Source organism: Chenopodium album, chromosome 12, assembly GCF_948465745.1.
Source record: "Chenopodium album chromosome 12, dcCheAlbu1.1, whole genome shotgun sequence".
In the NCBI taxonomy this organism is placed as follows: domain Eukaryota; kingdom Viridiplantae; phylum Streptophyta; class Magnoliopsida; order Caryophyllales; family Amaranthaceae; genus Chenopodium; species Chenopodium album.
The window spans coordinates 13,893,962-13,920,728 of NC_137845.1; the positions used below are offsets into that span (position 1 = coordinate 13,893,962).

The following is a 26,767-nucleotide window of genomic DNA, read 5'->3' on the forward strand; positions in this document are numbered from 1 at the left end:
TTATACTCTTCACTACCCTAACACAAGTATAGGGGCAAACAAAGGATCAATCCACGAGGAAAAGGGGATTTTCTCGATTAAGGTGAATTATGAATCTATTGCAAAGGGGTATTTTGAATATTTTTTTTTTCAAAAGTCAAATTACTACTACGAAGGAATGAAAGCAAGAAATATAAGAAATCAAAAGCTAGAAGAACTAGAATAAGGGAAACAACGCTAGGAGGTACGGCGGTGTCAAACACGATTAACAAAGATAGACAGTGATGATTATCATGAAGAACATGCCATAGAATACAAAATTCTACCTAAACAATTCACTCTCATGCAATTGTCTAAGCAAATCAATGAATGAGGGCTTGGCCTAATCGAGATCACTTTCGCGCATCCAATTAGGCTCTAATCAAAACGAGAGATTAAGAGTGCACAATACATAAAGCTCTACTTAAACAATTCATTTTCATGCAATCATTAAAGTAAAGGTAATCTAACCCTAATTTAAATCACTCTCGTGCATCTAAATTAGAGAACATCAAACAGTATGCTACTAATAATCTCAAATCATCAAAAATCATACATTCATCAATTCATAGCATGAGCTCAATCAATCATCATCAATCATCAATATTAATCCATGCCTTTCACCTCCCTCCCCTAGCTAAAAACTTAGCCTAGAAAAGAGAAGCTAACCATCATAACTAAACTAAATAAGGTTCAATCAACATAAAAATAAACATGATTTAAAAATAAAGGAAAAACAAATCCAACAAGCTCAACTGAAAAATAGATGGAAACAAGCAATATTAAAGGAAATAAATCAAACTAAAAGAAAGGATAAGAGGATACTAATGAGAAACTTGATTAAAGATGGAAACTTGAAATTCTAGCATTGGATTGAAATAACCTTGACCAAGTCTTGATTACAATGAAGAAGCTTAAAGAATAAGCAACTTTCTCTCTCTTAAATACTAAGTTCTAATGTTGATTCAAAATAGGATAATTACAAAATTCAATAAGAAGGCTATTTATATGCATCACCAATCCGGAAATAAAGACCCAAGGAGAGCCTTCTCTAAGCCTGCTGTGCCCTCCCTTTGCTGGGTATGGAACTGCCTAGCCCAGAAGACCGTGCCTGCGGCCTATGGTGCCGCACCCGCGGGTGGAAGCTGGAGAGGCCTCTCCAGCAGAGGAGAGGTCGCGACCTGGGAATAGGGAGGAAATGAGGCTCGCAATGCCGTGCCCGCGGGAGGCAGAGGAGAGGCATCTCTTAGGGCGCGGCAAGGCATTTACCGTAATCTTGGAGAACCTTCAGAGCTGCGATCCGCTCTCGCGGCTTCTAGCCCCGCGCCCGCGGCCTATGCTTTGCTGCACGCCCTCTCCTTGTGCATCTCTTTCTCCTTCCTTAGCTCCATATGCATCCATAGGCTTCATCAAAAGGGGCCGGGAACCTACATAATAACAAAGGAAACTAAGAAAACACAAGGAAAAGGAGAATAAAGAGGGAAAACACGAGAAAAGACAAAACAACACAAACACGAAGATAAAACGCTTTGAAAAAGCTCAAATAAATGCAAATGAGGGGAAAATCCTTAGAGAAGATAAAATAGTGGCATTTTTGATAAAAGTGTGGCATAAATGCCACTCATCAAGGTGCGAGCTCAGTGGCAACAATGGATGCTTTACAGGCTGAATGCAGGGCTATTGAGTACGTGCTAGTTTTATCTAAGGGTATGTTTCAGCAGGTTATTGTTAAAACAGACTCTTAAGAAGTCGTTCGCCTGATCAAGGATCCAGACCTAGCACTAGCATACATCAGGCCAATTATTGATCATATTAGAGAGCTTGCTAATGAGTTTTTTTTTTGTTTGTGTATTAAGGTTAATAGGAAGTGGGTACAACAGGCCCATATCCTAACAAAAAAGGGCATGTAGGTCCTGATTTGTGTTTGTTTCCCAGCTGCGAAGAAAAAAAAAACCTTACCCATAAAGGGTCAACTAAAAATAAACATCCTAAAAAGAATACTTCTAACTCCCCACATTATAGTTTCTGTTTTCCTATTTTAGAGACCCAAAATGTTGCTCCCTTTGTTTTTAAATACTTGCTCCACTTTTCATTTACAGCCGTTTTAAAATACTTGCTCCATTTCCTTATTTGGAAAGCTTTTACAATATTTAAGTTATTTTTCTTAACTAATGGACTCAATATAAATTATATACTATTAATTTCATATTCTTTCTCCTCCAATTCTCTCACCTACTTTTGCTTTTTACAATTTTTATTATTCCACCTACCTCACTACCTCCATATTTTATTACTTTCTCCAATTTCTCCTAAAACTCCACGCATGGTAAAATGGAACAAGTATTTAAAAACGGAGGGAGTACTCGTATTCCTATTTCTATTTTTGGATAGTATGTAAATACCATTATATCCTCATTTTTTAACTTTATTCATTGAACTTCTTAAATTACCCTTGAATTTTCCACTTGCATTGTACTTTTTTTTTCTTTCTAACTTTTGTCTATAGTAAGACTATAAATGTAATTTTCACTTTTTAAATGTATTTCGCCCTGTTCTTTTGAGCTTTTGTCCTGCTCTACTCTGCTTTGCCATGTTCTGCTTTACTTTGCTCCGTTCTGTCTTGCTATGCTCTTCTCTGCTCTGCCCTGCTCTGCTCTGCTCTGCCTCTGCTTAAATCTGCTCTGCTTTGCAGTGTGTTGGAAGCCATACTCTACTCTGCTGAAATCTGCTTTGCTCTGCTAACTCCTGCTCTTCTCTACCCATAGGCTCAAAAGAATAGGAGGATGGTTTATGTTCCACAAAAACATCCTACCTTCTGGGAAAAGGGTGTAACTTAGATCAATTTCACCAAGCATGGGTTGATATATGGATTAGAGGTTGGAAGCTTCTCCTAAGGTGCAACGCTTTTACTGGAGGTTTTGTACAAACACTCTTCCTACGAGAGCATTGTTAAAGCAGAGGCACTTACTTGACTTTTTTGTTTGCCTGTGGTGTGGTGAGATGGATGAGACTGCTTCTCACGCCATCTTTGATTGCTTTCAGGTCCAGGAATTGTGGGAGGACAACGGTTTTGCTAACCTTTTGAGAGATAGAAGTGGTATTGTAGACACCTAAAAATGTCTCCCCAAAACCAAACCCGATGATGAACAACCTTTCACCGCCATTATTGGTCGGGTTGAGTATTTAAACATTGAAGTGCTTAAATCCATATTCATTCCCAATAAATTTCATAAACCAATCCAATTCCTAGCTCATTTCCCTAAACCATAACTTACTTTCCACTTTTCATGTCCACATCACAAAACCGAGAGAAACTGATTTTGTGGCCCTATAATTTTGATCCAATTATTACTTGGTTGAATAGGCCTTGAAATAAGCTTTCCAAAATTATATCATAATCCCAATTCCGATTTATAACGAAGAAGATATGAGTAAAGTACTAAACTCGGCCCAAAATTGACACCCTTTCATTAAAACGGCCATATCTTAAAATCTACAAATTATTTTGACCTGATTTAAATTTTTTTGGAAAGTAGACTCGATAAGATTTCCAATGATATATTATATGCCTTATTCCGAGTTACGGATCAAAAGTTATCGTAGTTTAAAAAACGCGTAAAAAACTGGAATTACCGCGCAGCAGCTAAAATGCCGCGTCGCTGCAAAAGATTACGTGGCACGGTGCATATTGTCGTGACACGATACTCTACACCGTGTCACGGTGCTTTTTTCGTGTATTTTCTGCGTTTTTCTCACACGTTTATGAATTTGAATGCATTTCGGGAAAAGCAATGCACCGTGACACGGCGCCACGTGCCGCGCCACGACAGCTTCTGCCGTGTCACGGTACCCATGCCGCGTCACGGGAATTTTCTGTGTTTTATCCGCGTAAAACCTGCTCGTGTTTTATCATTTTAGGGCAGCTATTGCACCGTGACGCGGTAATCTATACCGTGTCGCGACAGACACATGTCGTGTCACGGTGCCCCAAATTAGGGTTTTATCTTTTTAGGGTTCCGTGTGTTCCCTCTACTCAATTCCTCTATAAATATAGCCCTAATTTTTGCAGTTTCGGGGGCACCAAATCATTCTCTCCTCTCTTCTACACCAAAAAAATCATTCTCTTCTGTCTCTCTCATACTCTAAGCCTTAAACTTATATTCCTATCTACATCATTCCTTCCTTAAGCATTCTAAGGTGTCCACACTTAACCCGAGGTTCCGTGCTTAAACCAAGGCGTGAAAGGTATAATTAACTGAGGGTTTGGATCAAATCAACTCTACTTTTAATTTAATTTAATTTCAATTTGATTTATATTTTATTGAAGTTACTAACAATTTATTCATGATGTAGCAATTTTAAGGAACGTGCGTAATGTGAGTAATTAATTATTTTAATTATTTATTTTATTTTTATATTGCTAGTATCATGATTAGGTTAATTTATATTTGATTTGACTAACAATTTATTGTTAAATTGCTTCCAATATTAATGTTTATTCTATTATATATTTATTGATCACCATATTGCATGTTTAAAGGGAATATGTAATTGAAAATCACGCCTAATAAGATAATTTGGACGACCGGCTTATGTTCCTTTTTAATCTTGTTGTTTAATTAAGTGATCACAAATATTTTAGAATTATGTGTTGCATTAATATTCAACCAATTTAGCCTAATGTTAGTTTGGAGCAAATTGAATCTTTGTTTGCATGCCTTTGAATCGCAGGGAATACTTTTCACTATAAGAATCGAGTAGAGGCCAATACGGGCGAATGTGACTCCATGACTCACTTCGTACCATCATCTCCAATCCTCCTTTCGTGGTTCCGAACCATATGGAGTTAGTAATCTCATGGATTATGAATGGGGTGTAATCTTCACGGGTCAATCGTTGTTGCCTATCGTGGTCCCTTTATCGTGGTTGCCTTAAATGATCCGTGAACGGTTTACAAGTTCCTTAAAAACTTGTTGACGGCTCCCTATTTTCCTTGTCCTTAATCGTATTATGTCAATTCCCACTTCCTATGAGTGCCAAACATATTCACAACATGGTTTTGAAGGATTGATGTCTTCGTCGTGTGCAATTACTAGATATATAAATGGATCAAATTATGGAGATAATTAAGTTCGGACATTTGGGTCGTCGTTTTATCATAGCTAGAGGTACTAACGATCTTTGGGCTAGTAAAATAGCCCAAAGCCCAATTGGACGGATCCTATAAGGTCACACAAAGGGTCTAGATCGAGCACGAGAGGACGAGGCCCATGATGGGCCTCATCCTCTAGTATGGTCGGCCATATGGAGTGGATTGAAGGGTTTTGGGCTTCCTAACCCTAGTCTAATTATAATGTGATTATAAATAGACTGGGTGCCTAGGGTTTGCATGTAAGTTGAATTCAAGTGACAGTTTGATCAAACCCGAATTAGCAAACACGAGACCAAGCCCTCTCAAACTCTCCTCTCTCTCACGGCCCTCTCTCCTCCCTTGGCGCTAGTGTGGTGGTTCGTGGTGGTCGGTTAGTCCATTAAAGGTGGTGATCGCGGTTTTCCTCAATCACTTGACCAATCTAGTATTGGTGGACGGCTCGTTCGAAGCTCATGGACTAAGTAGAGGAGTAATTCTTGGGGCTTTATTCTCTCCCTGATTTGTCAATCAGTTGCTACGTGGAATTCACGCTTCAAAGGTATGATTATGTGTCTTGTGTGTTATTCATGTGATCTTGGGATTAGGTGCTAGATTGAATATGATTCATGTTTTTCCGATGCGTAGTACCTATAAACTCTTATAGCTTTAACGTAGGTGCACTTCGAACGACGCCTACAGGTACCATGTGCGATCTATTGAAGAGATGGAGGAAGACTGATGCAAAATTGGTACAATTGTAACACCCCAAAATCTCCCTCTACGGAAATACTAGTATAATACGTATAATTATACCGTAGAGATAGACTTGGGCGTATTACCGCCGCGTGATTGCGCAAGGCTACTTAAAATACTTAACTCAATAACAAAACTTGCAGCAGAAACTCAACTTTCTTTTATTAATACTTATAAAAATAGTAACATTGTTATGAGTACTCAAAATAAAGACGTGACCAACATTCCTAAACTAGGTGAAGCAAATCCCAGGACTCCCATATGCTCATTCATGACTCCACCTGAAAATAGTCAACACTATTTACCATTACGGTAAACAGGGCGAACCAAAACAAATAAGAAATACGGATTAGCAAATTATGCTAAGTACGATAAGTACAAGATAATGTAAACTTAATTTATTTGCAAACGTGCTTTAAAAATCAATTCCAATAATTAATCCAATAAATTCCAAACTCATTATTCCAAAACCGATTCCAATGATTCAATATTCAAAATGATAGTTAGTAAAACCAATTCCTTTATTAAGAACCAATTTCTTTTAATCCAATTCCTCACCCAAGTGTGCACACTCCCCAAGCTAGTCTCCTCATATTACAAGGCTATTCTTGAGGAAAGACCGGGTCATACAAAGTCCAAGGCCTTATCAATAAACCAAATCCGCATAGTGGGATTACCAACATGCTTATAAAGCATTAATAATAATAATTCAATGGTTCAATAAATTCTTTTAATATCCAATAAATTCCAATATAATTCAAACTCCTTTTTAATAATTCCACATACTTTCAAAATCAAAACCTTTTAAATAGATACTTGAAAATAAAATCTCATATTAATAACTTTTCAAAATCAATAACTCTTCCCTGAAAAACCTTTTATTAAATTCAACAAACCTTTTAAAATCAATTCCTTTATTTAAACACCATAAGTTCAAACCATTCAAAACATGATTTAAAATTCAATCATTCAAAATACTTTTATTAAAATTAATATCTTCAAACATAATTTATTTCAAAATCATAATTCAAATCAATTTAATTCAATTACCAATCAAATCATGTAAAACATGTTATTCAAACCAATCACTTTCAAAGGTATCTAGCCACCTAAACGTACTTTGATCCCTGCTAGAAAAACCACACAAAAAGAACCTCAAGAATCTTAATTCCGAGTATCAATCAACACTTCGCACTTTCAAAGTTCAATCACAAATACACCTTGCAAATAACATAACCATAAGGTTATCACAACATAAACTCAAATCTAATGTGTATGGGCTATAAAATTCTTTTAAAATAATACTTTAATATAAAATTATAACTTTGAAATAGGTATTTGTATTTTAGAAAACTAACCATGAAGAAGATAAAGGAATAGGATTAAAGAGAATAGAATTTTCATTGTAAAGAATAGGTTGAACTTGCAGAGGCCATAACTCCTTCAATATAACTTCGAATTGGGTGATTCTTGAGTCTAACCTCAAGGATTTTTTGAGAGGAACAATCTTCCATGAAACATTAATACCCCAAAAACTGACCAGAAGTGTCCGAAAACTGGTTTCAAAGATAAACGGGATGATTTGTATAAAAAGAGGAGAAGAAAAGTATGAAAAAGTTTAGGGAAAAGAAGAAGAATAAGAGAGAAGAAGAGAATTGGGTTTTTGGTGTGAAGAATATGAGAGGTATGAAGGGGTATTTATAGGCTAGCTCATGCAAGAATTATGGCCAGAAAATGTGGGAAGAATTATGGTAAAAAGAATTAAGGAATTACTTGGAGAAGAGAATGAAAGAAATATGGAAAGTTAAATATTAAGGTGATTAAGAATAATAGAATTTAGGAAAGTGTGTTTGTCATGAAAATAATATGGCAAAAGAGATTACTTGGGAAATAATCAAAGATGAAATAAGGTAGGAAAATAAGATGATCAAATCTTTGTGAGATGGAAAAATAAAATTAAGGAAAATAAGAGATTTTGAGGAGATAATTGAAAATACAATTTACCAAAATAAATCACCCAAAAATCCATCATGGTGGCCGAAAATTTGAGCTTTCCTAAGCTCATATTTTCGGACCTCCCTTTAGATATTTAGGGAATTAATTGGCTAGTTTTAAGGAATTAAAAATAATTGTGTAAATAATATTTATTGTATAAAAATAACTAATTAAGAATATACCAATTATTAACTAAATAAATTCACTAAGAAAATCAGATTTTCTACACTTAGAAAATTCAAAAATCATAGCTTATTATTTAGGAAATTCGGACCTCCTAATTAAATAATTAAAAAATAATTTTGATTAGTTAAAATATCCGAAATATATATAAATAATCCGGTTTTTAAAATAAAATAAATGGATAATAAATCTTATCCAAAATCCAAAAATAATAATTGAGTTTTTAAAATACTTTTGGCGCCAAAATTCAAATATCATTTTGGTTCCAAAATTCAAATAGTAAAATAAATTACTAAAATACCCTTTTTAGAAAATACTAATTAATTAATTAATTAGAAAATACGTTCAAAAATACGGGGTATTACAACAATGAGTAGCTTACCTTGCTTGGATTATTTGGTATAAGCGCAATAAGAAGGTGTTTGAAGGTACCACTACTCATAATGTGATCTGGCAAGAGATAATGCGGAGGTTAGCTGATGAGTATGGTGCGTATACTCAAAAAATTTATGTTGTTAGTACCTCAAGGCTTAGGAAAAGTCCCTCTAGATGGATAGCGCCACCTAAGACTATTGTGAAGATCAATTCTGATGCGAATTTAGCTGATGAGGGGTGGGTGGGGCTAGGTGTGGTGGCTCGTGACTTTTAAGGTGATGTTTTGATGGCTGTAACAAGGAGGGTGCAGGCTTGGTGGCCTCCAGAGATTGCGGAAGCAAGAGCCATCCTGCTGGCCATTAAACTTGCGAAGAGATATGGGTATGAATATGTTATTTTTGAGTCCGACTGCCAAGTTCTAGTGTCCAGACTCTCAAAAGTGCAATCTACTTCTCTGACTTGGATGGTATTATTGAAGATATTTTGTTTTTAAGTAGTGGTTTTAATTCTTTCTCTTGGTCTCATGTAAAGAGAGAGGATAATTTTGTTGCCCACCATCTCGCTAGATTACTTCCTTTCAGGGTTGAGCAACTTTGGATCAACCATTGTCCGGAAGAAGTTTCGCCCTATGTACTCTCGAACGCTTTGTCCCTTGATTAATCTATTTTCTTGGTGCATTTTCCCTCAAAAAAATAATAATTAAAATATAAATCATGACAATCTAATAAGTACGGGCAACTAATTATAGTAATTTGTCGCCCAAACCACACTAATAGGCAACCGACAGGTATTTTGTAGCCCATAAAGCAATAAAGAGAAAAACATCTCCTATTTCATTGCCCATAGTTCGTAATAAGGTGATGAAACTATAACCTGTTGCCCATTATTCTATTTTGGACAACAAATAACATCTCGTTGCCGTTAATAATAACTTTGTGCTACGAAATGCTTTTTCGTCGCCCAAAATAATCTAACTCGTTTCCCAAAAGCGTTTTTCTTGTAGTGTTATTGGTCGATTCTCCTATTTTATCAAACTTCATCGTTTACTAAACACTTAAATAACTTTGATCACCCCCATCTTAATAGCCCACAACCATAGGAGGGAATGGAAAAGATGTGAGGTAACGTCATAAATCATTGTGTGTTGGTTTGAAAAGGTGTAGTTCAGAAACCCTAAAATGCAATTTTTTTTGTAAAATTCGACAATTTTACAGTAAGGTTGTTTTGTTGTTGGTGGACGGATTAGTTAGTCAAGTTATTTAATGGGCAAAATCCATAATACTTGAGCTTATAAACGTTGACCAATTTTTGGTGGTGCTCTTCAACCTCACTTAAGGGTATGTCTTTACGATCTACCTCTCTTCAGCATTTACCAAAGGGATTGCGTGTTCTAGGCCTTCTGTAATACCTCGTATTTTTATACGTATTTTATTTTAAATAAGTATTTTGAGAAGTATTTAAATAAATTGAAATGTTTTATTTAAAGTATTTTAATTATTCATTTTAATAAGTTTAGAAATATTTTATAAAAGGATAGTTTATTTAATTAATTATTTTTTTTAAGTTGGGGTTTAATTTAAGAAAGTTTTATTTTAGTAAAGTTTTATTAGGGAAGGGATTAGGAAAGATTAAAAAAAGGAAAGTTTAGGGAGAAGAGTTTCTAGAGAAGGGGTATAAATATTCAACACTTGAGGCAAATCAAACTTTGCCCAGAGTGGAGAAAACCCAAGGTAAACTTCTCTCCCCTTTCCTTATTTTTCTTTTTCTTTTCTTTTTTCCCCCTCCCCTTTCGGCCTTCACCCTCATCACCGGCCACCACCACCACCGGTGGGGCGCCGGCCACCAGCAGCACCAGCCGCCGGCAGCAGGCAGCCACCTTTTTCGAACAAAAAGAAAAAAAAAATTAAATTAAATCTTTTTGTTTTAAAACTAGTTTAATCCTAGATCTAATTATTAAGTATGAGTTTTGTGATTTAATTATGATGTTTGATTATGAGTATCTTGTAAATTAATTTTCAGATTTTATTTTTAATTGAAAAAACCCAATTTTTGAAACCCTAGATTCTTGAATTATTAATTATTGAAGGATTATGATATATAATGGTTTAAACCTTTGATTTAAGTGTTTTGAGGCCTAATTACAACAAGTTTTTATTAAAATATAATGCTGGAATTTTTGATAGTGTATTAAAAATCAAGTTTCTTTAAGGAATTTTAAATACCCATTAATTGGGGTTAAAGTATGATGTTTTAAATATAATTTCAGCTTATTTTAATTAAATTATGAGGGGTTTAATAATAGTATATATTGCTAGAAATTTGTATAGAGAGGATTTTAATACTCTTCTATTATTTTAAATTGTAGGAGACTTCGAAGTGAGTGATTTCTATTAGTCGTGGCGATTTTAAAATCGTATACAAGGTACGTTCGCGTACTTAGCATAATTTTATTGATGTAGTAGCATGTTAAATGTGTTTAATTGATTACAAGTAGTATCATGCTAGATTTGGAATGGAAATTATGATTTGGTTGTTATTGGTGATTGAATTATGAAGCATGATTTATTTGTGATGGATTAATGGTTGGAAAATAATAGTTTGGAATATTGTATATGAACCACACTTTTATTTATGGCATGGTAGAGAGCATGTTTAATTAAACTAAATGTTTAATTTGGTTTGGAATATCAAAAGAGAATTTTATTATGGTTCATATAATTTTTATTGATACTTTAAGCATGAGAAATGAGCTATGTAAGTGTCTATGTACACGAGGAATAAATTATATGTTGGTGCCTTAGTGCACTTAAGGTGTTTTTAACACCGAGGGATAGGATCTTTGGCGCATTAAGCGTTTAAGGTGTCATTGACACCGAGGTAGATTCAAAAAGGGTTCAACATTAAATATTATGTGGTCACTAATAATTCAAGAATTAAATTGGTATGTTTGATTATTCGAATAATTATTGTTGATTGAATGATTATGGTTTGAGAGTCATCACCAAGTTTAATAATATGTAAATAACGTAAAGTGAAAGAGATTACGCACCAAAACTCTTGGAACGTATACACATTGAGTATGAACATATGGGGGAGTTATGGGGTTTTACATTTAACCATAACTTCTACTGGAGTACAGGTCACTGTACATTCCTTTTATTATCATTATGCGCAGGAATTCCGCCACTTACGAGTGGTTATTGATGCTGACACGGTTAACTCCCGTGTCAGTAACCTCATTTATTGGGGAAGGTTAGTTGGGAAACCCGTTCGATTCGTAATCAACGCTAAACAAATTATGTGGTTGTCTAGTTGAGAAGTTTTGTTGAATATTGTATGGTTGAAAAACAGGTGCAACAAGGTAAGTTGTGTGTTGATAGGTAATTGCATGTTAGTGTGTTAAATACGCTTATGTACTCAGCCTTGTTGATTGTGTGTTTTGTGTGTTTGTTGACCTTCTTTATCTTGGCCCTATGATGATCCATTTTTAATGGAAAGTAGTGGAAACAAGTAGAGAGAAGCTTTTCAGGTGATGAAGCATATTTATGATGGACATGAGTGAAGAGCAAATCATGCTAGTTTCCATAGGTTCATGACGTGTTTAATGCTTTAATTATTTATGATATTATTATTCATGAGACTAATACAAGGTTTTAAAGTTGGTTTGGTTTTAATAAGGGCCTACAGTGGTTCCAAGTTGTAGGTTGATTTTTATTTTACTTTGTTTTACTTTGGTTTGACTTTACTTTCGTTGGTTGAGTTTTTAAGTTGACTTGTTTTGAATGGTTTTGAAATTAGTCTTCCGTTGTGTATCTTTGATAGTTGCCTTAGCTGTTTTCACGGTGGCGGTAATATCTTAGATGTTCCTATTTAAAGTTTTAAAACAGGGCAAAACAGGTATTTTAAAAGAAAGGAATTTCTAGGATGTTACACCTTCACAGTCTTAGATAATGTTTTAATTAAGCTCTCTTAGCAAGACAATGTTAGCGTCTCTTTCACCATCCTTGGTTACTAGTTTATAGTCTTTTGTTCACCAAGTACCTTTCTTCTTTCCAAATTATTTGGCTTTTTGGGGTTTCCGTGGTTTGATTAACGATTTGTCTACATTCCTAAGTGTGGCGTGGCATGGAAGGTTAGATCTGGTTTGCAAGTTTGCGTTACTGAAGATGATTGGGTCACGGGTTTAGTCCAATTTAAAGTCACACTTTTGACATGTCTCTTCTATTATTTATCCGCATTCCAATGAGTGGGATCCTTCACTAGTCCATTAGTTTTTTGATAATCCTATAGTAGTGTGTATTCTTTCTCTCGAACGACCTCAAGAACTAATTGATGATTTTTTGTACAGGTAGTACACCTAGGATGGCTCTTTCTCTACGAAATCAGTTTATACCTTTCTGATAATCAATGTCTAGTGTGTCTGTGCAAGCTTCTCTATCCTGGTGTATATGTTTCTAGGGTCTTTCACTTATTTTTAAAGGGAAGATCTTTGATTGGAATCTGCTTCATAATGCCCTGCCTCTTACCTCTGTTTTACACTCAAAGGTATGTTGGTTGACCCAGCCGATTTGTGTTTTTTGCAACAAGGATATAGAGACAGTTTCTCATTTGTTTCAAGATTTCCCTTTCTCTTATCATCTTTGGGTGTATAGACCCATGGGATTGCGTAAGGAGCTTTTGGGTATTCAGCCCTTTAATCAATATTGATTTGGTTTCTCACTTCTCGACTTCCAAGAAATGGGCAAGATTGACTACTTTCTTCTTCTTAATATGGGCAATTCGGCTTTCACGTACGTAATTAGTCCTAGTTCCATCAAGTTGTTTGTACCCTAGGCTCGTTTTTCTGCCATGCTGCTAAGTGGTTACACACTTACACTGAGGTGTTCAAGTTCTATATTTTTCCTGGGATGCATCTTCTTCAATGCTTTTGGTTGTCTGCATGGGGATCCTTCTAATTCTATTGTTGTATGTTTGATATTTGATGGCTCATGGAGTTCTTCTGATAACAACGCATGTGCAATTGGATCTTCTAAGATGTGCATTCTGATAGGGTTCTTGGTGGATGTTCCTAGCAGCCTTGTCAAGCTTTATCCTGCCTTTCAAGTAGAGTTGTAGGCCTACTTATGGGATCTCCATGTGGATAGTCGGAAAAATTTTGTATTGGTTGGTTGTTTGGTTGAAGCTTTTGGAATATATTGAAGTGGATTTAGAGTCCATTCCATCCATATTATTGTTTGATTAGACATTTTTGGTATGGAATATCATACTAAGAGGTTTCTAACTCCACCCCATTCCCCTAGAATCCCATATATACCCACCTCATTCCTAAAATTCACAATCCATTCCTTTAATGAAATGTAAAAACCATTTCAGACTATAGACCAAACAAGTTTAGACAAATATGGGGTTTAGAATCCATACCCTAGTATGAGATTTCCATACCAATCCATTCCACTAAAACAATTCAAACGACCCTTGTAATTTTTTTGTTTCTAGTTTCTTTGTGCTTCTTGTAATTTTTTTTATTCTATTTTTTTAACTAAAAACTAATACTATCTTCGTTTTTTAGTTGACACCATTTGACTTTTACAATATTTACTAACTAAGGGTCTGTCCTCTTTAGAATAATTTCAGATCAGTTCGTAATTTCCTTCTCACATAAAATATTCAGTTCAGTTCAGTCAATCAGAACAGACCCTAATTTTGGCTAGTTTTTGTGATTTATAGCTATGATAAAACATAGTTAGGTGAGATCTTGTTTGAATAATTTCAATTTATATATTATTAAAATCCATTTTTTTAATACTCCCTCCGTTACTTTTTACTCGCAACAAACTAGTAGATTGCGGACTCCTAGGCAAAAGATTAGTAAGTGTAATTAACAAAAAATAAGGGCATGTGTTTAGTATTAATCCAACCCAAAAAAAAATAAAAAAAAAAAAAATACAACCACCTATCACTAGCAGCAGCAGCACCACCACCTAGCAGCAGCACCATACGACCACCACCTAGCACCATACGACTTCGACCACCACCACCATCTATGTCGCCCACATCCCACAACCGATTTCGAAGCACCACCACCACCACCATCTATGTCGCCCACAACCCACACCCCCGATTTTGAACCACCACCACCATCTATGTCACCCTCAACCCACAACCCACACCCCCGATTTTGAAGCACCACCACCACCAACGCGCGATTGCGACCTACCACCACCTTTCGCCCACAACCCACCACCGATTTCGACCCACAAAACCCACCACCGATTTCGCCCCACAAAACCCACAAACCTAATTCGATCCACCACCGATTTCGCCCCACAAAACCCACAACCTACTTCGATCCACCACCGATTTCGCCCCACAAAACCCACAACCTACTTCGATCCACCACGATTTCGCCCCACAAAACCCACAATCTAGTTCGATCCACCACCGATTTCGACCCATAAAGCCCACAACGAGGAAGGCGTCGACAAGGAAGAAAAGAAAAGAAAACGGAGCTGGCGACAAGTGAGGGGACAACGGCGTGACTTCCGGCGAGGTGTAGCGGTCGTAATGAGGGGAGATCGGTGAAGAAAGAGAGAGAATTTTTTGGGTGTGGTGGTGGTGGTAGTGGTGGTGGTTGGCAATTGAAAGTGATGATGAATTTAATTGAGAGGGGAATGATTTTGGTGGAAATAATTAAGTTAATTAATGTAGAGTTTAAGTTAATGAGATAAAATTAGTAGTTTAATTAGGGTGTTTAAAAACAAAAGTAAGGGTAATTATGTAAAATCACACAAAAAAACATACTATAAAAGGAAAGAAATTAGTTTGTTGCAAGTAATGTGTAACGGCTAAATATGGTAATTGTTGCGAGTAAAAAGTAACGGAGGGAGTATATATTATAATGTCGAGATTGACAAATATTAAACGTTAAAATAGTGCATTGACAAGCGTGAAAAGAAAAATATATCAACAAAAAACAAAGGTAGTACTCCGTAAGTGACCTTTAAAGCCATGGCCCACACACGTTAGACCCCACCCTTACAGTGGCCTTACAAACAAACAAAATGGGGGTCTATTAAGTTTATTAATTAATAATTTAATTTACTATAATCAATTTTGATTGTTGTTGGTTAGTGATAGTTCAAACTGAGGAGGGAAGAAAACCGTTAACAGTACAAACAACCTTCTCATTTCATCTTCTTCTCCTTTTCCCTCTCCCTCTCCATTTTCTCTCTCTTCGTGCCTTTTTTCAGATCATACAAAAACCCTATAATTTTTCAGTATCCTTCAAATTTATATACTCAAATTCGAAGAAATTTGAATTATTCATTGAATCGAGTCGAGGATTATGTCCATTTAATTCAAATCCAGCTTTACATTTAAGGTTTCAATTCATTTTCTCTCTCATCCTCTTTTTCAATTAAAACCTTAATTAATGACATGTTTTAAGGTAAGAGAAATTCGTAATAATTTTCCTTTTTTTTTTTTTTTTTTTTTTTTTTTGATCTGCTTTTTTTGCAATTTATTAGAATTGATTTTTAGTTGATTTGAATTTATTTCAATATGTTATTTGTAATTTTGTGGATGATGAATGATTGAAGTTAGGGTTCATGCTGTAAACAGTATGTTTGTTTGTCAAATTGTATTGTTCTTGTGACTAAAGGAAGGTTGCCTTTAGGATTGTTGGTTTAGTTGGTTTGTTGTGAAGTAAATATCATTATTTCGGGTTTGAATTCGAATTGTTTCGGTTATTTGAATTGATTTTTTGAGCTATAGAGCTGATTATCTGTTGTTGGAGCAATAAGGATCCTTGACTTTAGCTCCATGATTCTTCTAATCGGTATTCACTAAGTATGGTATCGACATTGGCCCATTACCTCGGTTTTGGTATTGAAATCATTATCTTGATTTAGTTGCTCGAATTTATCCGAACATTCGGAGGCAGGAGGATCCTGGAATGTTGGTCATGGAGAGGAACTGAGCTGCTTGAAATATAGAAAATTGAACTATTTAAGACATGGAGAAAGGATTTTGATGATGTTAATAAAATGGTTTATAAGTTTAAGTAATGCTAGATTACGTTATACGTAGTATAGTTAAGATTTTTTATGTTTTACTTTTGTTAGTTTGATTGAATCTCTTATATATAAATTTGAAGTTTGGACGTTTTTGGTACTGATACAGATGATGTTTTTGAAAAGAACTACTCAAGCTGAGTTGGATGCATTTTATCCAGTTAGACCAGAGTGCCAAGACAGTGTCCCGAAGCCCCGATTCAAATTGAGGGTGAGAACATTGCTTTTTCGTCTTGTTTAGTGAGGGTGATTTTCATCTTTTGGTATATGAAAAGCCATTATTGTGTTTATCATGTACTTTTCCTGTCAACATTAAGGCTAGAATTTTCTGTCCCTTGCTATTCAGAAGTAGAGTATTATCATCACCTCGATTCATGATCCTTTATGCTCACAAACTTGGGGTGGAAAGTTTATAGCTATCAGTTTTATGGTTGAAGAAAACTGCGTTAAGATTTATCTATTTTTTCCTGTGTCAGACCGATTTTTTCCATCTGATAATTTGTTTTGTTATGTATTTCTGCAGACAGGAAAAACTCTTAGCGCAAGGAGGTGGCATTCTTCATTCTCTGAAGAGGGTCAGCTGGACATTGCAAAAGTTCTAAGACGGATTCAACGTGGGGTAAATTCTTGATGTGGTCTCATTATTGTTTTTTCTATTTGAGTCCAGCTTCTTTTGTTAGCTAGCACAGGGATTTTAATTATTTTTATTTTATTTCTTTTTTTTCTTCTTCTTTTGTGTGTATCTTATTTTAGCAAGTGGTATTTTGTCTGAAAGCTTATGCTATCACTCTAGTTATTTTCTTGCCTTTCACTTCATTGATGTTATTAGTGATGATGCATAAAAAACAGATTGTTTTTGTTGATTATTGAGTTGATCATTGGCTATGTGAATGCTACTGAGTACTGATGCTATGTTGTTTTTCTTTTCAAATTGTGTAGTAGATAACTGGTGCACATCTCTAATTAAAAATTAATTCTGTTATTTTTTTTTGTACTTTTATTTGTGCTAGGGTGTCCACCCTTCTATCCGAGGTGCTGTATGGGAGTTTTTGCTGGGCTGTTACGGTCCAAATAGTACTTTTGATGACAGAAGTCTAATCAGGCAACGCCGCAGGTAGTGGTAACTTGCAATTGTGGTTACTCACTTGTATCTATTTATATATTTATCTATTTATTTTTGCATGTGTGAGTGTGACCATTGAATTATATGAATGAACTTAAGTTGCATGTGATGTGACTTTTGAATTATAGCTCTTAGTTCCTAGTATCTATTGCCCAATACACCCTGTTTTTCCAAAATATTTCTATTGCTAATAGCTGATTGGCTGCAATATGGTAGACAGTGATGGGCTTAACAAAAGCTTGATCACGGACTCAATCATGTTAGATAACAACTTTTATATCTGCATTGTGTGCAATGTGCATAAAAATGATTTTTTTTTTTTTTTTTTTTTTTTTTTTGTTTTTCTTCTTCAGAAAAACCTATTTATAAATTCATTTGGCTAGTGGCTGATAAACTAGTATATGTTCTCTTGGAATCTTAACAGCAGTTGCTTATTGTTTAACATTCTGTTCTTTCTGTTTGTTATCATGTAATGGTTGTATGTGGATCCAAGTATTCGTGAAAATATGTTTGTGCACATGAGTTGACAGTATCTACTATATTATATGCACTTAGAGAGCAATATGATGAATGGAAAGCAGAGTGCAAGAAGATGGTGCCTGTTATTGGTAGTGGAAAGTTTCTCACAACACCTATCGTAACTGATGATGGACAACCAATAGAAGGTGCCCCTGGCGCACAAGGTGATCAACAACAGAATAACGATCCTGCTTTTGAGAAGAAAGTGATACAATGGAAGCAGGTGTTGCCTCAAATTGGTATGCCAAAATTGGTACATAAAGCTGCTTTTTTAGATTTACTACCTCTTCCAACCCTCAGCAAATTCATAATTATCTGTTTGTAGTTCATGTTTGTTCTCTTGTTCATTTTGCCATTGTTTTTACTATTAGTGTTGATATTGATGTAGCATGTGAGAACCTTAGTGCTTGTAGTTAACTCTTCTTTAGAGAGAGGTAAGGTGGTTAAAGGCAAGTCTCGTCGAGCCTACCAAAGATAATCCTATCTTTTTCTTACTAACTAATAGCAAGGGTAAGAAAGGGTCGAGCCTAAGAGAGGCATTAGATCATCCACCGATATACTATCGTTTAAATAAGCTAAATCAAGTGGGTTTGGTTTTAAGTAACTTCTACTAGTTCAAATCAATTAAAGATTAAGGGGAGTTTTACAATACTAAGAGAGATTTAGGGCTCGGGCTACACCACTCAATTTCATCACAAACCACAATTAGCATGCAACATAAGGTAAATTGGGGGATAAATTTGGGGAAGTCATTTAAGACACCCAACTACTCTCTTAAGCTAGAGGGATTACTTGAATCATGAATACAACCTACTCTTGTGGTTGAAAAGCATAAAACAGGTGTTAAAGCATAATCACGATGACATGAACATTTCATTGGCATTTTACGTCAATTAAGCACAAGGGAACTAACTCAACTTCATCTCTTGATCCTTCGTTGAGAAAGCTTAGATAAATAGCTCTAGCAATGGCCGTATACCCCACAATAACCAAATTAGCACATTGGGGGTTTTACCCAAATTCTAGAAATTGGATTACTCACAATCCATGGAGGATAAAGAAATTAAAGATTTCAAGCAATTCTTGAAGAAATGCAAACTAAATATTAAACTAATTAACAATCTAAGCCAACAAGAACTAAACAAGCAATGAACAATAAAGTAGAGAGAAAATAGAAGAAAAGAGTGAGAAATAGTTGCTATGAAGCTTCAAATTGATTAACAATGGTAAAATTTGTCTTTTACAATGATTTGGATTGAAATTTCCAAGATTAAGAACTAAAATCTATCTACTAATTTGAGAGTTTTTGGAGTTCTAAGTTGCTAACTAAGAGAAAAGACTCTAGGAAATACAAAAGAAGCCCCAAGAAGTATTTATATCCCCAAAATTACATAGTAATCTCCGCTAAAAAGTTCGCAGGAAATGACGGGCGCGGCTGCACCATGCCTTGGAGAGGCCGCGCCACTCTAAGTATGAGGCAAGAACTCCAACGCTGGGGAGGAGAGGCTCTCCAAATAGGCGGAGAGGCCGCGCCCATGTTGGAGAGGCCGCGCCTCCATGTTCTTTCAAATCTGCCTAAGGGGGTAGAAGCTACAACAACAAGGTGGAGAGGCTGCGCCACCTAAATTCTTCAAATTTGCAAAAGGGAGGCGGGAACTTTTGGTTGGGTTTGGAGAAGCGGCCGCGCCACTTCTTAGAGAGGCCGCACCACTTCACTTCTTTGAATTCTTAGCTAAAGCTTGTTTTCTCTTGGCTTCTTTCCTTCATCTCCTTGCTTCCAACTTCGGTTCTTTATCCATAGGTATCAACTGATCGTCTTTAGACTTGCAATGTTAACAAAAACACGAACAACCCGTGAAGCATAGGATACACAAAAATTGTATAAAAATGTAGTAAAAATGAACTAAAATGCCAATTTATCAAAGAATCAAGGTTCAATAACACCCTAAAATCATATCAAATAACAATTTATCACATCCTAACCACTGTAATTGCAAAGAGGTTTATCAACCTTAGTATCGCTAGTGCAGAAAGAATTTATGTAGTGTCACCGTTTCAAAAGGCAACAACCATACTAGTAATGTAAATTTCATAAAGAGATAGTGAGTAATCATCTTCCTAATTACTCTAATATACATTGATATTATGTAAATTGGACGTGGAGTATAACTGGACTAACGTATTACATTCAAAGATTGTTGATGGAATGTTTGGAAGTAAAAGAAATTGTATACCTCTGGGAGAGCAACATTAAAAACATTAATATTATCCCCTTTTTAAATGGATGGTTTTGGTATGAGCTTGATAGCTATAGGCTCTTACATGATTTTGATTGGTTTGCTTGGGTAGGGAAGACGGAAGTTAAGGGAACATATCTCTTATAGCAGGAGGGGAATGAATTGAGCCCAATCCATTTATAATCCTTACTTGAATCGTCTCTGCCAGGCCTCCTTGCTTTCCTCCATTTTCTTCCCCTCAAACTTAAATAAAGTGAGCCTCTATTTCCAAAAACTAATTTTGTTTCTAAATAAGCTTAAAGAAGGCACATCAGCTGTGTAATAGATAAAATTATTCAAAGCAGCATGTCAAACACAATTTTCAAGTGAATAACCTGTAAAGTTCATTTTTTCAAGGAGTTTCTGTAGTTTCTTCTGTACAACAGCTAGCTGTTTGTTAGAGAAACCAGTGGAGACCTTACTTGAGTTTACTTTTTGTAAATATGAGTAAAAACAAATGTCCGATGTTGATCACTATGGATTAAGGTAACTTGGATTTTAATAGAAGGCAATCTGTATAGTTTATATACTCTATGTTGCTAGTGAGATCTGCCTCAGATCTCATCATAAATTGGGCATAAATTGACCTTTATCAAAATGCTGCTTTCATCTGAGAATATGTAGATTAGCAAGTCTGTTGCTTAAAGGTCAATTGTGAAAACCTGTGTTTATAATCTAATTTATTTTTCATTGCACTTAAATATAAGTTTTGGCAAGAAGCTTTCCAATTAATATTCTTACCTTTGATTGCGTGTAAGATATGACAGTTGAAAGCTTAAGAACCCATGTAAGTTCTTAAAGTGGGGACTGGAATTTATTAGCCTCAAAATTGAGAAATCTGAACTTCTTTGATTGAACAAAGCTTATGTGAAATGGTTCAAACTGTTTTAGCTATATTCGATAGCTTGGTTGTTTTTAAGCCAGGATATTATGGTATCTGCTTGTTGATCATTACTGTAATTGTTGTAGGTTTGGATGTAGTACGAACAGATCAGCCACTTGTGTTTTATCAGAATGAACATAACCAGGCAAAACTCTGGAATATTCTTTCTATATACGCTTGGGAGGACAGTGAGATTAGTTATGTTCAAGGTACAAACTCTGATTTTCAATCTCTTTTCACGATGCCTAAAAATGGGTAACCTTATTGTTAAAATTTTTCTCTCCATTGGCTTGATCTATAGATTTTTTGCATGAGACACTTATTTGTCTAACCAGTCTAGTCATTGACAAAGGTCAATAATCCTCCCTGCCCCTGCATTTATAAAGTTAATTATACTTGTTTAACTTGATGTAGTACTGTATGAGATTTGCTACAGTGAATTACTTTGACTTGTGTGCAGGGATGAATGATATTTGTTCTCCAATGGTAGTACTTTTTGAAAATGAAGCAGATGCCTACTGGTGCTTTGAGCGTGCTATGCGTAGATTGGTAAGAATGCTATCTGTGTTTACTAACTTGTCGTTTGTCAAAGTGTAGATTATGTAATCTAGAGTTATAGCTTTTTGCTTCAAAGTTTCTTGCATAAAACTGTTGAAATGACAGACTGGTTGCATAATATGCTCCCATAATCGTATTTTGGTTTTACCTATTTAAAAAGAACATGCATCTTAACACAAAATCTGTTTGACTTCTCACCAACTTGTAGCAGTTAAGAAACAATCATTTTGTTTAGTTTTGTTTTTTTTTTGCTTTTAGCTCTTGATTTTTTTATTGGTTTTCAATTGAAATGAAGTACCATGAAACATTAGCAGTTAAGCTACAATCCATTTTATTTCTTATAAACTTGTTAGCTAGTAAGCATTGTCACATTCATTCGAGATGCATGTTTTATGTTGGATTTGTGGCCATACAAGAAAGGAATGGTTGAGGAATGAGATAATTAGGGAGAAAGTAGGAGTTACTTGAGAACAAGATGAGGGACAATTGCCTATGGTGGTTCAGCCATGTAAGATAGAGATTGAGTGAAGCTTTGGTAAGGAGGCTTGACGAGTGGCACAGTGAAGGAATCGTGAGGGGTAAGAGAAGACCGAAGAAAACTTGGTGGAGGGTGATTGAGAGTGATATGAGTCTTTTAGGGAACGAGGAAAGTATGGTGTTGGATAAGGTGAGGAAGAAAATTTACGAATTTGGTTGGGTTCTTGTAATGTTATAAGATAAACCACATCTGGGTTACCTACTTTCAAATGGAAGTCAAAGCCATGGTTATTGGGATGCTGTCATTTGTGTAAGCAATGGAGTAAGTGAACTTTTTAGTAGTATCTTTTATGTTCGTACACGATTATATCATTGGAAAACAAGCTCCAATATGGTCTGGTGGACCTTGGGTTAAGTCAGGGAGAGATGTGGAAATGCAACTACGCAAATCGTTGCTTGCATATTTTGTAGTAAATGTGTGAAAAAGGACTTCATGCAATATCTGATCTGATTTGGTGCTGGACTTGTTTTCCTTCTCTAAACGCAGTGCCAAGTGCTTGGTTTGTGTTGGTTGACGTGCTAAATTTTGTTCCTACTTAGGGCCTCAGCTATTAATAGTAGTTTTTCTGGGCTTTATCATGTATCAGTTTGCTAATTTACTTGAGCAATGATGAGAGTTAAGCTAGAAGAAAATAAGGAGACAAAAGTGGATTCACTGTGAAAGGTTCTGGCTAATAGTTTAGGATTCCTTTCATCATAAACTATTAAAATTTGTCAAGGATTTTTTTTTTTTTTTTTTAAATATCTTTAATAACTTTGCTCTAAAAAAAAAAAAAAAAAAAAAAAAAAACTTTAATAACTATGTTATTTCTCCCTCTATGTTTAAATAAATGGAATGTTTTGACTTTTTGCACTATTTATCTAATTCACTTTGACTAATGTTTGTGATATGTACATAAGAAATAAATGTTGTCTTGTGGATACTTGTTAGAATCGTTTCAATAAATCGTTTATTAATATTCTTTTTTTTTTAAAAAATAATATTTTCTTATTAATAATTATAGATATTATCAGTCAAGTATTGCATTGGCATACATGCACAAGGGAAATGTTTCATTTATTTAAACACGGAGGAAGTATAAACTCAGGACCCCAGGCGGTAGAACATAAATTTAGATTCTTTTTCTTGTTATCATGCTGGGTATTTCTTTCTAAAATATAGCACACTGTGACTCTTCTCCTGCACAGCATGTTAAAAATTCATATTCATGAGTCTTTGAGATTTATTTGTCAAGCTCTTTACTTTTTGTGAGAGACTGAAAGCTAGTAGCTTATTTAAAAAATGCCTTAATTTACATTTTAGGCTACAATACCTTGGAGTGAACATACTAAAAAACTTGAGTGAATTCTGTTTGGGCCTAATCATTAAATTATCCTTTATCAGTTTTAACAGTACTTGATTGCTCTAACATCTCTGTTCATGTGTGTTTGTGAATAATGTTAGGAATATTTTCATTCTCAAAGGCGGTACCAGAAATTTATCTGGATTCCTGAATAATATTAGTGTAAATAAATATAGTTTCTTAATGTAGTTGGATACTTGGATGGAAGAAATTAAAAACCTAATTGGATTTGACTCTGGCTAATAATCAAGATATTTTTACTCAATCTTAAGCTGACAGCCTGACACCGTTGTTGTTTTGGTTCTGTTAATGCATGTACTTGGAAAAGAGGGATAATTTCAAGACAACTTCAACTTCAATTGGAGTGCAAACTCGACTGAGTACACTTTCAGCAATAATCAAAGTTATTGATCCAAAGCTGCACCAACATCTTGGTATGTTTGCTCTGTTATCCTTGATGTCGTTCATTTAGTCCATGACAATCTGTTTGTGTTTAATCTGCAGTTCATGATATTTATTTTGGTTAAAATGAAATATCTGTTGGACAAAGCTAGCTCAAGATGAGGCCTGTTACCATTTTAATTTCCTTGTCCCCTTACCTCCTTCCCTTCCCCCCACCCCCACAAAAAAATAAATAACAATAATAAATCATATGTCCATTGATTACACTAATAGCTTCCTCTTTAGTTGCTCCACTCTAACTTTCTTGTTTGCCAATGCACAAATCTGATGATCAATATGTTTACTAATTGTTTACTACATATTATTAAAAGTGGTAAGTTAATATTCTGAATATATACACTGTGACCAAAAATCCTTTTTTTTTTTTTTTTTTTCTTTCATCTTATAACATTTTTTTTTATGTATTTATAAAAATATATAATTTTTAAAAATGGTGAAAATACAATATATAACTTCACTTTATGATACCAATACAAATTAAATTAAATTTAACCAAGTTTCTACTAATGTTTGAAAATTGGTTAGCAACTTATGTTTTGGAGAGAGAGTACAAGCTATAATAACCTTCCTTTCCCTTCTGGATGTAAGAAAGACTAAGACGAGAAACCTTGTGCTTAATAGACTTTTTAGAAGCCTGTGCTTTTAAGTTTTAACAGACTAGTTTTAGTCTCGGTAAAGCTTGATGCATCTGCATCTGAACAAGATATCATGTGGTGGAGGTTTCTAGGAGTTCATGCTTCACAAATTCACAGTTCGGTTCATAAAAAGAGGAATGTTGTGTAAGAAGAAATTTTCTAGAGTATGAGATTGTTCGATAGTTATGTTGGAGATTTTGAGTTAATTGAGTAGAATAAGAAAATGCATGGGAGCAACAATTTATGAAGATTTGAGATTCACAATTCCACATTTGATTTTTGTGTGTGCAAGAATAATCAAAAGCATAACATTATTAAAATTTAAATGTTAAATACTTTTGGTTTTACAACTGCTAAATTTTGCAGAGGAATTAGATGGGGGCGAGTATTTGTTTGCATTTCGTATGCTGATGGTGCTTTTCAGAAGAGAGTTCTCATTTATGGATGCTTTGTATCTTTGGGAGGTAAGAGGATTTTTACATTTTAATTGCCTCATAGCTGTCTTAACTCTTAAGTTGCCAACTAAAGTAATGGGCTTTGTTAGATAAAGATGATCTTGGTTTTGAAAGTTGTCTATGTCTGAGGCGCATTGAGGGATTTTTGTTTTAAGTCTCAACCAATCCTAGGCAATGATAAGACAAGAAGTTGCACCCAAGGAGCATGAGGCGCTCCTCTCATTTCATTCGTTTCCTCCATTCTCTCTCTCTCTCTCTCTCTCTCTCTCTCCCCCCTTATAAGTACCTATTTTGTTGAAAATTTCGAGGGCATATGAAACAAAAATAATTTATAAGCCTTTTTTAAAAAAATGTGCCTGTGTAATAACATCCACCTTTATACCGTGTCTTACACCTCTAGAACTCATTGTGTTTGTGCCTTGGAATGAATCACCTTATAAAACCAAGAAGATGGCAATATGGCATGCATTTCGTGCCAGCAACTGACTGGTTAATGATAAGGATTTGTGCACCTTGATGCTTGCATGCCCCATCTACAATGGCATTTTTGTTTACATTTTTTTTTCACTGGATGAAGCTTAACTTAGTAATGAAGATTGGTTACAGCTGATGTGGGCCATGGAGTACAATCCAAATACTTTCTTGTTATATGAAACCAGTGCTGCGGCAGAAACTACAGCTAATGTAAGTGAGAAACTGCTGAAGCAATATGGGAAATATGAGAGGAACAATGTCAGAACTGGGTTCAAGGATTATCAGAGTGGATTAGCTGTGTTTCTTGCTGCAAGCATCCTTGAGAACAAGCACAAGCGAATCTTGAAAGAAGCGAAGGGTCTTGATGATGTCGTTGAGGTTTCTCTCACTTTGTCCCTTTTCTTTTTCATATCTACTGCTACATATGTGCGTGTTAAGAGTTTTTGTTGTTTCTACAGATTCTAGGGGATGTAACAGGAAACATAGATGCAAAAAAAGCATGTAAAGAGGCGTTGAACATCCAGAAAAAGTTTTTTAAAAAGGTGAGCTTCATTCATATGATCATACTAACTCATAATTTGTTGTTTTAACAATCAATTTCATCAGAAAGTCTTTCCTAACTCGTGCAGGCGCAGCTGCAAACACAATAGGATCTTACTGTACCTCCATTTTGAACCCAAGATATTGATACTTTGTGAACTATATATCCAATCATTTTAGACCTTGTTGTAAAAAGTTTTTTAACATTGTGTTTGGATTAAACAAAAGTCGGAACACAGAAAAAAAAAAGAAGAATTTTCCTGTCTGATTATTGTCTGTAACATTTTTGCCCTGCTCTTTTGTCTGTGGGAGGTTAGAGACAGGCTAAATGTAGCCTTATGTTTTATTCTTTTGTTGTGAGGCGTGTTGTAAGTTGTAGTAAACCAATGATTTTTTGTAATGTCAGGACATTTTTTGCATAAATGTAAAGGAGAA

At 35.1% G+C, this 26,767-nt stretch overlaps 1 protein-coding gene across 3 annotated transcripts; it reads left to right on the forward strand.

The window, feature by feature from the left end:
- Nucleotides 1–15,612: 15,612 nt before the first annotated feature.
- On the forward strand, nt 15,613–26,581 carry LOC145572072 (uncharacterized). Of its 3 annotated transcripts, none has more exons than XM_081631089.1 (12): nt 15,613–15,902; nt 16,637–16,738; nt 17,051–17,146; nt 17,538–17,641; nt 18,206–18,408; nt 21,415–21,537; nt 21,789–21,877; nt 24,095–24,200; nt 25,230–25,327; nt 25,925–26,170; nt 26,251–26,334; nt 26,422–26,581. In XM_081631089.1, the coding sequence occupies exons 1-12, from the start codon at nt 15,888–15,890 to the stop codon at nt 26,440–26,442; spliced, it is 1,287 nt and encodes a 428-aa protein (XP_081487215.1). In that variant the 5' UTR covers nt 15,613–15,887; the 3' UTR covers nt 26,443–26,581. The 3 variants fall into 3 exon arrangements, with proteins under 3 accessions (XP_081487215.1, XP_081487216.1, XP_081487217.1); XM_081631090.1 differs by having other exon boundaries at nt 15,614–15,836; XM_081631091.1 differs by lacking the exons at nt 26,251–26,334; nt 26,422–26,581 and having other exon boundaries at nt 15,614–15,902; nt 25,896–26,032.
- Nucleotides 26,582–26,767: the final 186 nt, after the last annotated feature.